General features: G+C 45.9%; 1 protein-coding gene across 2 annotated transcripts in view; it reads right to left on the reverse strand.

Annotated features, from left to right (window-relative positions):
• Nucleotides 1-4,552: 4,552 nt before the first annotated feature.
• The window catches only part of FUBP3 (far upstream element binding protein 3), a 32,649-nt gene continuing 24,710 nt past the window's right edge, over nt 4,553-12,491 (reverse strand). For both annotated transcript variants that reach the window (XM_083375340.1, XM_083375339.1), the window contains exons 14-19: nt 10,035-10,195; nt 9,481-9,554; nt 8,905-8,981; nt 8,106-8,177; nt 7,221-7,342; nt 4,553-6,199 (exon numbers count right to left, since the gene is read on the reverse strand). In XM_083375340.1, the coding sequence (XP_083231466.1) occupies nt 6,191-6,199; nt 7,221-7,342; nt 8,106-8,177; nt 8,905-8,981; nt 9,481-9,554; nt 10,035-10,195 (515 nt within the window). In that variant the 3' untranslated portion in view covers nt 4,553-6,190. The remainder of the gene's footprint in view (nt 6,200-7,220; nt 7,343-8,105; nt 8,178-8,904; nt 8,982-9,480; nt 9,555-10,034; nt 10,196-12,491) is intronic.

Raw genomic sequence — 12,491 nt, forward strand, 5'->3', positions numbered from 1 at the left:
AACCAACGTGGCAAGAAACGTACTAGTTAAAACTAATATATTGGCCAAACTTTCTTTAGCTGAACCTCTTCTAGACTAGTAGCTGGTAACTCCCAGAATCCTCCAGCTACCATTTGGTCTTTGCTAAGCACTCTGGGAATTGTAGGATATTTACCCAATGGATGGCATTCACCTCCCAGAATTCCTCAGCCATCATTTGGGCATTACTGAGGAGTTGAAGTCTACTCAGATTGTGCTTCAGCAGAGAGAAAAAATGAACAGAATAGAATAGAATAGAATAGAATAGAATTCTTCATTCGCCAAGTGTGATTGGACACACCAGAAGTGTGTCTCCGGTGCATAAGCTCTCAGTGTACACATATTCAACAACAAAGGGGTAGGTCATAGATCATAAATCACAGTTACAATCTTTAATCGTAAGATACAAACAACAAGTGATAAATCATAGGATACCAACAGGAGAAGACAGCAGGAAAGAGGAGAAGGATAATACAGACTAGTACATGGGTCAACGTCTTAGGATTAAGACAGGGCTGCGCTGTGGGAAATAAGTGTTCCGCAGAGGGATGGCATGGGGACAAAAATTATCTTTGTGCCTAGTCGTTTGGGCATACAATGTCCTGAGGGAAGCAGTTGAAACAGTTTATATCCAGGATGTGAGGGGGTCTTAGATACTTCCTCGGCCCTCTTTCTGGCTGATGCAGTGGACAGATCCTCAATGAAAGGCAGGTTGGTTGCAGTTGTTGTTTTTTTCTGCAATCCTAACTATCCATTGAAGTTTGCACCTGTCCTGGTTGGTTGCTGTGCCAAACCAGACAGCTTACTGAAGTGTGCACAATAGACTCGGTAATTCCTCTGTAGAATTGTATCAAGCAGCTCCTTTGGCCAACCTGGGTTTTCCAAGCTGGCGCAGGAAGAACATTCTTTCTTGTGCCTTTTTAATGATGGTTCTAATTTCAAGTCTCCCTTTCAAGTCCTGGGAGATAATAGGACAGAAATCTGAAGGTCTCTACAATATCTCCTTTTCGGTTGATCTTCGAGGGTTCAATAGAAAGAAACCGTTTTGAATTCTGTTAGTGCTTTAATCAGGTTGAGGACAGTTTATCAAGTCTTCTGGGCAAAGCCATTGCATTGTGGCTTAGCTGATTAACCCTAGATTAACAAGCCATGCTTTCTTGCAATGTGGGGGGCAGATCAAATCCTCTTCTGCCATGTAAATATAGCGATTTTAACCCTTTTTCTGGAGAAGGAAGAACACATTTCTTTTCTCCTACAAAGAAGCTCACCATTGAGAACTGCTGTGTGGTAATAATCGCTGGATCCCTTTCCAGATGTTGGTGAACTAACCCATCTCCCAGTCAGCAGGTATTTAGACTGGATCTGGCATGTTTGCCCACCTGTTGAGTCTTTGCTAAGGACCTGGGAGAGGCAGATGTAGCTCTTTGATGGGGCTACAAATATCGCCGCAGGATGGAAGCCGTGGCTAATAAAGCCGCTTCTTTGCAATTGACCCAGGGTGAATTTGTCAATGCCGAAGGAGTTCCAGGGATGCTCCAGTTGTTTTGGGGTTGCAATACCTTGGGGCTACCATCGCTTCCTTCTGCCCTAGTCATCCTATTTCTATTTGTAGGTTTTTCCAATTCGTTATCTTCTCCAGTTCTTTCTCTTCTGGTATGTAGGACATAGCACAATAGAGCTGGAAGGTCCTTGGAGGTCTTCCAGTCTAATCCCCTCTTGAGCAGGAGATCCTGCATCATTTCAGACAAATGGTTGTCCAGTCTCTTTTTTTTGAAAGCCTCCAGTGAGCACCCACCACTTCTGAAGGCAAGTTATCCCATTGGCTAACTGCTCTCACCGTTAGGAACTTCTCCTTAGTTCTAGGCTGCTCCTCTCCTGGGTTAGGATGATGATGGTGACGATGGTCATGATGAAGAAGATGACTCTGTCCCTTTGCATGTAAACCCAGAGTTTCTGCACAAATTCCTTGCGTGTCTAATCAGACTTGGCTACATAAAGTATTCAGAAAAAAACACAGCTCAGGTCGTCCATAATCGCCGTGAAGTCATGGAGCCAACGTTAATGGAGGCAGACACGATTTCCCCAAAGTAACCATTGGCTCTTTTTGTGATGCCACGTTCAAAAAACAACTCTATGTCTCTAATGCAGCAAATGGCCCGACGTGGTCATGGGCGGCTGTTGGTGGGGGAGACGAAGAGCAGATGAAAACCCATTACTAGATTTGGTATCATTTCAAACCCTTAAGTGTTCTTCCCCGACACTAGACTGCTGACAAAAAAAAGAGCAGTTTCTCATTCCTAATGGCTGGATTGGTCTTGAAGGACTCGGGGCTGGGTGGCCCCACCCAGCAGATATTTGAAAAAAAAGGGAGGGGGGCCATGAAAATGAAGGTTGCATAAGAGCCGGGTTCCATAATTCATATCAAGGATATTCCACCAGGGACCCACTCATCGGTACTTATAGATAACATTTAAGAAAATGCATCTCCTTGGCTTTTTCCGAGCACTTACGCTTCAGGGTGGAAGGCCACCAATGCATCGGCTTCAATTAAGAGACACCTTGGAGTTCATTAAGCAACAGGCCAAATGTTCTTTTGGCACAGAGCTTGGGAAATGAATTAGGAGAAGGCCTCTCATCTCCATCAGACATTCATCTGGAGCTTCACCGCAATTCTCCCTCCCTTTCTCCGCCCAAATGGCATTTTACCCTTCCATTCTTTTTTCCCCTTTCCGTTCCTGCCTCTCGAGTCTCTGGAGGTGTCTTTTTAAAAGATGCCATCTTCCCTCTGTCCCCTCTCTGGGTTTCCCTTTCTCTCCTTCCGGCTTTCAACAGCAGCCCCCTCCCCGCCCTAAGCGTTGCCACTTTTGCAGATGGGGTCGAGAGAGAAAAGAATAGAAATTGTGGAGCAGATGCCAGAGGAGGTAAATTGAAGGACGGCCCATCTCGCAGGTTTGCAAAATAAAAAGGAAGGTCCAGGATGAGGCCTGGCTGGTAAAGCTGGTGAAATTGGGCAGGGCTAAGAATGGGGAAAGAGAGAGAAGCGAGGGAAGGAGAGCGTGGCAGACTTTGGTTTGGAGAATCTAAGCTTGGAGGGGGAAAATATTAATGGAAGGAAAGACGGGCTATGGGCGATGGAAAGATTTCTGAAGGTAACCGTGTTTTAGGCAGGTGTGCGAGCTCGGAAGATTGAATGGAAAGGGGCATTTTGAACTGGACACCATCAAACTGTAGGCAGCGAAACTGGATGGATCCCTCTCTGAGGTCCTGGAGGGAACTATAAAGGTTTTCCAATCCTCTCTCCAAAGCTGACTCTCCCTTTTCATCATGAGAAGGACACCGGTCCCCAAAAGAACTTCCTAGGATTGAGCAAAAGGGGGGGGGGAAATCGGGAAGACTACATCCTGCAGAGAAGATGGTGCAATCCCATCAAACAAAGGAGACGACATTTGCACAAAATCTAGTCCACCTCCACTGGCCAGACTGAGCAACGTGGAGCCCCGTCTCTGAAGCCATTTTTTTCCCCTTAGGATGCTGGATGATAAAAGTATCTTACTGGTGACACCAACAAAATTTTGGAACTTTGATTGGTGGCTTCTGAATTCTGACCGGGGGACAATCCAAGTGTAAGGAATGTCATCTTTATGCATTTGTTCAATGGAGGTAGCCACACATGACTCTGAGGGGTTCACAAGAGGCTCTTAGCTACCTCTGAGAAAAGGGATTGTGTTGTATGACAGCAGTTTCCAAAGAGGGACCCAAAAGAGAGCCAGTTTGGTGTCATGGTTAAGGTGCTGGCCTAGAAAACAGAAGGGTGGGAGTTCCAGTTGAGCCACAGATGTGTAAGCCAGCTGGGTGACTTTAGGCTAATCACTAGGAGATGGGTAAGTTCTAGTTCTGCCTTAGGCATGAAAGCTGGCTGGATGACTTTGGGTCAATCACCAGGAGATGGTGAATTCTAGTACTGCCGTAGACATGAACTCCAGCTGGGTGACTTTGGGAAAGTCACCAGGAGATGGTGAGTTCTAGTCTGGCCTTCGGCATGAAAGGCAGCTGGATGACTGTGGGCCAATCCCTCTCCCTCAGTCTTCTTCACAGGGTTGTTGTTGTGGGGAAAATAGGAAAAGGGAGGAGTATATGGTATGTTCACTGCCTTGAGTTACTTATAAAGTAATAAATACGGGATAAAAATCTAAGAAAATAAATACAAGTATGGAACAGGCATCTGAACTAGCGCAATTTCTCCCTTTCTCAGAGTTCTTTCACTGACTTTCACTGCCTGGTGGTGAAGGCTTAGTCCATGTGCTGCAAGTAGCTTCCTATTTTTTTAAAAAAAGATGTTTTGTGCTTTAAATTTCAACTCAAACATTGCAGCACCTTAATTTGGGTGGGGTGAGGTTAAAAAAAGAGAAGGATGAGAAGGAGACTCGGCTATCTGCTTTTATATATAAAAGCAGACAGAAAACAAAGAGGATGAACCGAGATCCATTTCAAATGTGATTTTTCTGTAAGAGGACACCGACACAGCAGCCCGAAATGTAATCGTGTGGAATTTTTTTTATTATAGAGAGAGTGTAAAATGCAACTGTCAGTCAAATAAAAAGAACATTTTCGTTTTAAAACATCATGCTGAACATTATCCAATTTTTTTTTCTGTATACAGTTAGACATTTCAAGCATTATAAAGAAATGGGAGGGAAGGCAAGGAAGATCCTAAGACAGCAACTTTGATACAATTCAAAACGGAATGTCCCATAGATCAATTAAAAATGTCAAGAAAAAAATAGCTTTACTTCCGTTTTTTTTTCTCTTTAAAAATACACTGTTATCTGTACAAGAAAACACTACAATGAACACTGGAAACCATATTATCCCTTTTATTAAATCAAAAAATTATTCAGAACATACCTATGGTTAATACTAGATTTCATTTTTATTTCCTCTAGGTAAAATTTGACAAATATTAAGGTAAGAAAATACTTAAAAACAAAGGAAAAAAAAATAAAAAGCCAAAAGCAAACACACACCCTGGAATTAAAAAATAGTTACTACTATTTTATAGGATTTAATGTTCCACAGTGCTTGTTAAAGATACTAATAGCAGTTTCATCTTAATATTAAAAATAACAGTATTTATTTCTGAAATAGACAAAAAGTATTTTGCTCTTTTTTTTTGTTTGTTTTTTTAAAAGATGCTTGGAGGTCTTAGATTTACAAATGCAACCAACCAGGGAAACATAGAAAGGAAAATAGTATCACTAAAAAATGAACACATTGCATTTATATTAACCCTTTAGATCTCTAGAAATTATACAGCCCCTATAAAATGCCCCCCCCGCGATAAACGAACTCGACAGCAAACAGCAACTGTCTCAATAAAGAATTCACATAATTAATTACAATACATAGCATAATTCAGTTTCTTCTTTTTTTAAAAAATGCAATAAAATCAAAAAAAGACAGCCAAGGTACAAGAAAAAATTAGAAGTAAAATATTTAATGAATTTACATATTTAAGAATATTTAAATACTGTTTTTTTTTTAAAAAAAATTTCATTTTCTTTTCTTTTAGAATTCGTTACATACCACCTAAGACTTCCAAGCGTGTTTTTTATTTTTTCTGTTTCAACAGAAAAAGATTTTAAAATCAAAGCACAAGGAGAAGAGATGGGGGGAAAAAAGAAAAAAACAAAACACACGCGCACACAAAAACCCATTTGTTGAAACGTCACAGCTTTGGGGAAAGTTGTGATGCCAGCTGTTCGTTGGCTTCCCTCCAAATCGTGTTCCCGGAGTTTCGCTTCGTGGTTGTTGTTTTTTTCCCCTGTCGTTTTTTTTTCCCCTTACAATTTTGGAAATGAATCCTCCCCGAAAAGCAAAAACAAAACAATAAAGCAGAAATTAAGGAAAAGGAAGAAAATGATGTAGCGTGTCCGTAAAGTTTAGTACACATTACTAATTGTTCCTGATTCTTAGAAAAAGTTCAGTATAGATTATCCTAACCACTAGTGTCTCACGAAAGAAAGAAAGAAAGAAAGAAAGAAAGAAAGAAAGAAAGAAAGAAAGAAAGGTCTTCAAACGGTTGCAAATCTAGAAACCTCTGTTACAAAAAAGGTTTTTTTCCACAATGATTCCAAGGAAAAGGAAAAAAAGGAAGAAGAATCAAACAGTTGTTCTACTGCTCCTGAAAAAAAAATAAAAGAACAAAAAAATAAAAGTGAGGGGAAACAGAATTAAAAACGCTCAATCAATCCTATTTTGATCCTGCAGGGAGGGAAGACAACCAGACCCATTCTCCCCGGCCAAGCAAACGTCTCACCTACACCTGAAGAAGTCCCCTTGCATCCAAGCTTTGGGCAAAAGTTGGGTCAATTGTATTTGCAATTTCTTTTTTTTTTTTAAATAAACCTCTGTGTTTTATGACCTTTCTTGCCACAGATGTTAAATTTAGGAACACGATTCTTACGTGTAATCGGGCACCCGAATTTTGATCACGTGACCACAGGGATGCTGCAACAGTCGTCAGTGGGAAACTCATCGTAAGTCACTTTTTAAGACTGTTTTTCCACACGTAACGGCCGTTGCAGCTGCCCGCGGGTCACCTGATCAAACTCCGGCGGCTTGGCAACTCGCTCGTATTTATGACGGGCGCGGTGTCCCGGGGTCACGCGATCCCCCTTGGCGAACTTCTGATGAGCAAAGTCAAAAGGGGAAGAAGCCAGATTCATTTAACAACCGTGTTGCTAACTTCACTGCAGTGATCCACTTAACAACTGCGGCAGGAAAGGTAATAAAATGGAGCAAACCTCACTTGGCAACAGAAATTCTGGGCGTAAGTCGAGGACTCTTTGTTAGAGGATTCTTAACTTTATTTCTTGGTTTCTGCGGTCGGCTGGCATGAGGTCAAAGCCCGACAGCCTTGAGGCCATCCTGTGTCCTATAAACCGGCTTATTCTGCCTGCAAGAATCTTGACTTTATTTGTAATTTCTTTGTAAAAAAAAAAAAACACGTGTGAATTTATTAGCCACCCACTTTACTACAAGGCAACTTCCATTAAATTAAGCCTCTTTTTGTGTCTCGTCTGTGAATGGCCAGTGATTAACGGCTTTCCTAGGCCGCGCTTTTCATTCGCTGGGCGCCCAGGGAATCGATCAGCTGCCCGGTGGGCTTAAAGACGGGAATTCCGTGCGAGAGAAATACCCACCTGGCTGTGAGCTTGCCCTAACGTCTGCCCGTAGTAGGCCGCCTGCTGTCGGTAATACTCTGCCCACGCCATTGTGTAATCTGGCTGGCTGCTGGCTTGGGAAACAGCTGTGGCAGCGTGACCTGGAAGAGAGGGAGGGAGGAAGAAAGAGAGGAGAGGTAAAGGGGTCACCAATGAGGAAGCCAGGAAGCAGCTAGCGCCCCCGCCCGCCCCCTCCCCAAGGGGATTCCTGCTTCGGGCTCAGCATTCTTCCGCCAGCAACGCTCTGGATGCTAAGCTCGGCCAATTTAAGGGTGGGCACTGCCAATCTTACCAGGGAGACAGGAAATACGAGCAGATGAACTAATTCTACTTTACCGTACAGCTACCTTAACAAAACCTTGCAGGTCTGAAGGTACAAATCGTCCACCGTCTCTTTTACGGCCTGAGCCGTTCCTATCTGAGTTTCTTTCTCGGCCCGTTATGCAGCACTGGGCCGTCCCGCCCCTTATCTGACTGCTCTCTAAAGCTACATTCACAGACTCTTGCCAGTGTGAAGGTACAAAACTCCCGCTGCCTCCTTTATAGCCTGAGAAGCTAGGGAGGATCCCTTCTGAAGGTTTTGCCCCGCCTGCTGTGCAGTTCTGGGCGATGCTCTCTCTTCTCCGGCTGTTCCTTAGGCAGAACTCTGGGGATGCTGCAACGCTCACAAGTCCCCCTTTTCAGTGCCCTGTTAACTCTGAACAGTCACTAACCAACCAAATCAAGGTCTACCTGTATTTTAGTCTGGCTGCCACAACTTAAGTCCACGTTTTTTGCACACACAAAGGAAGAGTGTTTGGAGGTTCTTCAGGCTGATCCCCCCGCCTGTCGGTCGAGGGTCTCCCAGAATGCCCATCTACTCACTCTGCTTCTTGTAATAGTCTTCCCATGCCTTGCTGTAATCCGGTTGGCTGTTCTGCTGCTGGCTTTGCTGACCTAGAGGAACGAAAAGGAAGAGGTCACAGAGGGGCCAGGCAGAGGACAGGACCCGCCTCCTGGCTGTGAACCCCCTCGAGATATTTATGGATCGATTTTTCAGAAGAAGATCTGGGATCCCACGACCAACGACCGGAGGGAGAGGATATGTCACACACAGGCAGAACGTGGCTTTGCCAGGGCTGACTGTTCCCTGCTCTATCTGGGAACGTATGTCAGAGTGCAGAGAAGAGCAACAGAGATGATCAGGGGACGGAGGCTAAAACATATGAAGAAGGGTTGCAGGAATTGGACATATCTAGTTTGATGAAAAGAAGGACTAGGGGAGACATGATAGCAGTCTTCCAATATTTGAGGGGCTGCTCAAGGCTTAGGGTTAGGCTACCTCAGGGGTAGGCAACCTTGGCTCTTTTATGACTCGTGGACTTCAACTCCCAGAATTCCTGAGCCAGCCATGCTGAGGGGAAAGGGAGAGGTTTCCAAGCTGAGCCATGCTGGCTCAGGAATTCTGGGAGTTGAAGTCCACGAGTCATAAAAGAGCCAAGGTTGCCTACCCCTGAGGTAGCCTTAACAGAACCTTGCTTGGGGACAAAGCTGTCAATACATCCCCTTGCAAGCAAAACGCTGCAACGGAAAATTGCCTACAGTGAGAGATTTTGACTCGAGGGTCTCCAGACTGCCCCAAGTACCCACCCCCCACAAAAATCTAGCCTGGGGAGATACTTACTTGGAACCTGCTGCCCTGGTTGCTGCCACGTTTGGTAGGTGCTGCCCCAGCCTTGGGTCATGAACGCCTGGGGACCGCTGTGGATAACAACCCACCGTTACTGAAGCAGATTCCTTCCACTCGTACCAACACTGGGAGTATGTAAAATGATTGCAAACCTCCACTCCCTTCTAGCCCTGATGGTGTTACCTAGTTGGGTAATGAAACGTCTGCAAGGAAACCACCCAGCTCAGAGAGCACCCAGGACTGTGGGTGATTGTAAGTGCAACTCTGACTTGAATCTTCCTCTCTGTGAATCAACCACTACCTAACAATGCAGAAGCTGAATTCTCCGATGACAAGGCCTGTCTTTTTTGTCTCTCGGATGCTGTGACCTCTGTCCCCCGTGGCCCCCCCCTCAAAAAGCCCTCTGCTGATTCTGACCTGGAGAAGCAAAAGTCCAGGTTTCAAAGCAGAGAATTGCCTTTGTCTGCATCCCTAAAGCATCCAGAACGATGCAGCATTACAGACCTGTACTTGGGTTGCAAGGACCAGTCACGCTGGGAGAAACAAATGAGAGAGAGAGAAAAATCTTACTTTTGATGAGTTGTCGCAGGTGGCTGGCTGAAAGGAGCCTGGCTAAATCCTCCGGGTCCACCTAGGCTGGTGCCCTGGAAAAGACATCATTAGGGGCCCACTTAGACCGAAAGCTCCATGGTTGAATGACAAGGTGACCCTGAAAGCATTCAGGGGCTGCGGGCGACTGGGTGATACTCAGGGGGAAAGGGAGAGACGGTCAGCTGGGGGGCCCAGGGTCTCTTGCAGTCAGGACTGCTGAAAATTCAGAGTCCTTTTCCACCACTGGGAAAGACACGAAGGTGGGAGCACCAGCCTTCAAATGGACACCAACTGGGTATTTCTTGGTCTTCTTTAGTTTCCAGTAGTACCATGGTTTAGTGGTGAAGGTGCTAGGTGAGAAAGCAGGTGACTGAGTTCTAGTATCGCCTGCAGCACGAAAGCCGGCCGGGCGACTCTGGGCCAATCACCAGGAGACGGTGAGTTCTAGTCCCACCTTAGGCACGAAAGCCGGCTGGGTGACTTTGGGCCAGTCACCTGGAGACGGCGAGATGATGAAAGGAAACAGGACTTACTCCCACTTTCTCATCGATCAAGTGTCTGGCCAGCTCGATCTGCTGGGGCACCCCCCGGATGGTGAATATCCGAACGTTTGGATCCGTGTTGGGAGGAGGATTTCGCTGGAGTTCCACATGCGCCCCGGATTGCTGGTTTATGCTCTTGATGTTCTCACCTCCTGCAGCAGGAGAAAGGTGAGGGAGATGTTGGGTTGAGAAGCTGCGCCTGGAAGGTTGTATGGCCCAAGGCCTTCCCCCAAATTCACGACACAGCCCAGAACTTAGCCACTGCAGACGTGCATATTTCCAAGATGCACAATCTACCCAGGGTGAGGGCATTCAGCAACCTCTTCTGGTAGACACAATCCTGGGCTGCTTGGGGTGCACTGTAGAGTCACCGGAGGCAGGGGCCCTTCTTTCGCAGAGAGCAAAGAGACAGCTAGCCTTCTCTTCTCCTCCGCTCCGCTCCACAAACCCCACTCCCTCCTAGCAGTTGGAGATTACATAGTTGGGTATTGAAATATTGGTGAGGATAACAACAGAGAGCACCAAGGACCCCGCAGTCCTCCTCCTCCTCCTCCTCCTCCACTCCACTCCTAGTACTGATGATGTTGCCTAGTTGGGTAGTAAAACATCATCAAGAAAACAACCAAGCCCAGAGATCACCAAGGACCCCACACTTCAACCCTGAGCTACAAATATTCTCTTCCAGAGTTTAGCATCTTGTTCAAAGGCCCCTAAAATGGATTTAATTCACAGGGCTAAACTCTTGGCCACGCAGCACTCAAATATAAACCATTCCCCTTGCAAGGACAGAGTTTAAGGACCGTATCCCAACAAGTGCAATTTACTTGGATTTTATTTATCCAACTTACAGGCCACCCATCTCGCCTGGAAGCACGACGCAACGAAACAAGGTCACACTTAAACCATAAGACCTCCTGAAAAATGGCCATGTCCCAATAACTCCAGCCCAGCGTTTGATTTGCCGGTCAACAAACGCCACCAGGCTGCCTTGTAAGAGTTTTGTCCCTGATTCCCCGAAGGGCTGGTGGAAGGGCTGGTGGAAAGCCTCGGCCTGCCGACTCTGGGAGAAAAAGCACCCAACATAGAAGGGTGGAGCACGACTAATGAAAATTTAGCTCCCAAAGGGAACAAGACCTCGAAGGAAGATACCCCGAGGCGGGATTTGGTCTCGCTCTCTTAATGAAATTTGCTTAACAAAGGATTCCTCCACCAGCTAACAATGGCTCGATTCTTTGGCTGGAAACTTCACATGAGGCGGGAGGGTCGCCTTGCTCCAAAGGAGGCGGGCAGATGTGATACGCATGACCCTCTTTCTGCCCGGGGGGGTGACCGGCCGGGAACCAAAGGCAAAGGGGAGAAGGACCAATTAGTTCAGCAGCTGAGAACACTTGCTCTGGGCAGGCAAACAAACCCCTTTGCAACAGGTTGCTCCTGTTTCGAAGGCTTCCCGCACCGCTCGTGGTTGCAGAAACCGGCAGGGTCTACCCCCTTTGCCGGTTTCAAAGCCAGCAATCAGGGTTTGATTTTCAGAGTCCTGGGAAGGGTGGTGAAGGCACCACCAGCTCTAGTCCCGCCTTAGGTATGAAAGCCGGATCGGTGAGCTTGGGCCAATCACTAGGAGACGGTGAGTTCCAGTCCTCTTTGAGCCCAAAATTTCTCTTCCTGTTAGGTGAATTTTGCCCCATTTTACGACTTTACTTGCCACAGTTGTTAACTGAATCACTGCAGTCATTTGGTTCTTAAGTGAGTCTGCCTTCCCAGTAGACTTTGCTTGTCAGAAAGTTGCAAAAAGTGATCACGTGACCCAGGACGCTGCAACCGTCATAAATACGAGTCAGTTGCCAAGCATTTAAGTTTTGACCATGAGACGTTAGATGATAAAATGGTCCTAAGTACGAAATGTAATTCTTTATTGGGCAAGTGTGATCGGATGGTGATAAGTCACTTTTTTTTTAGTGCCACTGTAATTTTGAACGGACGTTAAATGGACTGTTGTAAGACGAGGACTACCCTCATAGCCTCCCTTTGTGTCCTGATCAGCGCACACTTGAGGACTTCATGGCGCAGCCACAGAATTCAATTAACGTTGCTAATTTCTGGGCAAGACCCATTCAACTTGCTCCTTATTTCGATCTGATGTTTTACGTTTTGAATTTTATGTCGCACACTAGGCCTTATTTTAATTGTGGGACGAATAAACGCTTTTCACAGGCTTTGGCCACGGGAGAGCAGATTTGAGTTGGAGCTAACGGAGGAATTTTGGGACAGATTCCATGCGGTAGTCGGCTCACGTCCCTGGACGTCAGGACGGGGGAAATATCAATTACAGCCTCTCCAAGCGGACTCTTCTCAATCCCTTAGCCTAAGATTGGAGGGCCGAAGAAAGAGAACAAGCCAAGATCGGAGCATTCGGTTCCAGAAAGCGCTCGCCCCCTTTTCACAAAGGCA

The sequence above is a fragment of the Vipera ursinii genome (genome assembly GCF_947247035.1).
Source record: "Vipera ursinii genome assembly, chromosome: 16".
Taxonomy (NCBI): Eukaryota; Metazoa; Chordata; class Lepidosauria; order Squamata; family Viperidae; genus Vipera; species Vipera ursinii.